The 1,835-nt window shown below is 38.3% G+C and overlaps 1 protein-coding gene across 1 annotated transcript; it reads right to left on the bottom strand.

Annotated features, from left to right (window-relative positions):
* Nucleotides 1-550: 550 nt before the first annotated feature.
* LOC133917906 (uncharacterized) lies at nt 551-1,835 on the bottom strand. The gene is made up of 2 exons (XM_062361728.1): nt 1,826-1,835; nt 551-1,710 (listed from the first exon to the last, which is right to left on the bottom strand). Exons 1-2 carry the CDS (start codon nt 1,833-1,835, stop codon nt 551-553), a joined length of 1,170 nt encoding a protein of 389 aa, XP_062217712.1.

Below are 1,835 nucleotides of genomic sequence, written 5' to 3'. Positions count from 1 at the left end.
GATTAGAAGCACCACAAGGACCATGAATCATAAATTCCTGGACTAAAGAAAATCCTAATGGGTCGAGGTTTTGATCAGGCAGTTCAACAGAGATATAACGATCAACATCAGCAATGGATCGCTCTCGTTCATTGTTACACTGCCACACAAGATTATGAGAATGTAGAAGGCCACGCTTTTGGAATTCATTAGTATGCACAACTACAAACATAACAGAGTAAACATAATATCATTTAGATAAATGTCAAGCTAATTTAAGAATAAGAAGAGGTATATAGAACAAACAGGAATACATAATGCAATAATTAGAGTAAACAAAGTAACTTGCACGTATAGGGCCGAAGATACGGCCTTCCTTAATATCATCTAGATATTCATGAAGTTTAATGTGGAAGACACGCATTATCATGTCTGATCTATCACATGGTTTCTGTCCTGGCTCAAATCGAATAGCCTCGATAATCTCAGGCCATTTTGAATTGCAAGTAAATGTGGTGAATTTATTAGGTGGTCCATATACACGGCAAATAGCAATGCAATCATGATAATTCTACTGCATGTACCTTTTACTACCAATGAAGCTAGTAGGCAACATCTTCTGAATTCCAACATCCTTTCCTGTGGATGCACCATGACATATAGCATCTGAAATTCCTTGATATGTTTCACTTCGAAGGAGGTCCTGATTAAAGAAATGAAAAGAAAGGCGGTTTGCTTCAACACAAGAATAAGCATTGACACCAAATTGTTGGGAAAGCCGACCAGAGCAAATGGCTGGATTAGGCTCATGCTTACGATAATGCATATAATAACAATAGAATTCCATCATAGAAACGGTCTCACGAGACCCAAGAGCTTCTGAATCGACTGCCTTCAACTTGATATCAGTATGAAAACCTTTGTCGCCATACGGAAACAATAGAGGATACTGTAAAGACATGAGCGCTGGATGGATTGCAGGAATGTGCTTGAAATGTGAGGATTGAGCTTCGACAACAATATCGAAAGTAGAAGTATTAGCAGAAGAACCACCAATTAATAATCCTGCTAATTCAGAAGTAGTTGGAAGGGAGTATATATCACCATGGTTTTTTACAGAGCCGATAAGTTTAATAGCAATATCAGGTGCATTAGGAGATATCAGCCTATCTCTTGCCATTCGAAACTTCTTTACCAATGGATTGATCCTATTCAGCATATTAGTAAGCTCAGAAACGATTTGAGGATCAGGTTTATCACCCTCTTCTGCAAAGAATATGTTCAATCTATTATGCAATTTGTTAACAGTGTCATAGATGTACAGCTGTGCATACTCAGGACGACTGCCAACAACTGGGATTAAAGAACCAATACGATGATGAACGACACCATTGATGCGGAAAACATAAGGGCCATTACCAGTATTGATAGATCTATCAACATCAACTCCAAGAGAAGTGAAGGCAAACAGAGAATTGTACTGACGGATGAGCCGTATAAAAGCATTTGATCGAGGACCACCATTAAAACGAATCAAGTCTTGTAATGGCGGTGGAAAAGGTCTATGTATAGGCAACGATACTCTTCCGGCACGACAGCAGTTCTTGTAAACTATTCGACGTTGACCGATTGAGCTTTGACTCTCAATTCTTTCTTGATACCAGAAAATCGCCGAACAGTTATCGCAAACATAATCGGGTCCACCATAGTAAGAACGATCCTTATATGTCACTGTAGTACAATAATAGCAAAACATAGGAACAATGCAAGCAAATATAAAAAGGCTAAACAGGTGGGTCGGAAAAAAAGGAACCAAACAAAACAATAGGAATAAACAAAACTATACCTTTCAACAT

This window comes from Phragmites australis, chromosome 5, assembly GCF_958298935.1.
Source record: "Phragmites australis chromosome 5, lpPhrAust1.1, whole genome shotgun sequence".
In the NCBI taxonomy this organism is placed as follows: Eukaryota; Viridiplantae; Streptophyta; class Magnoliopsida; order Poales; family Poaceae; genus Phragmites; species Phragmites australis.
Note: the sequence above shows the minus strand (reverse complement) of the source record. Positions and strands in the feature narration are given on the sequence as shown.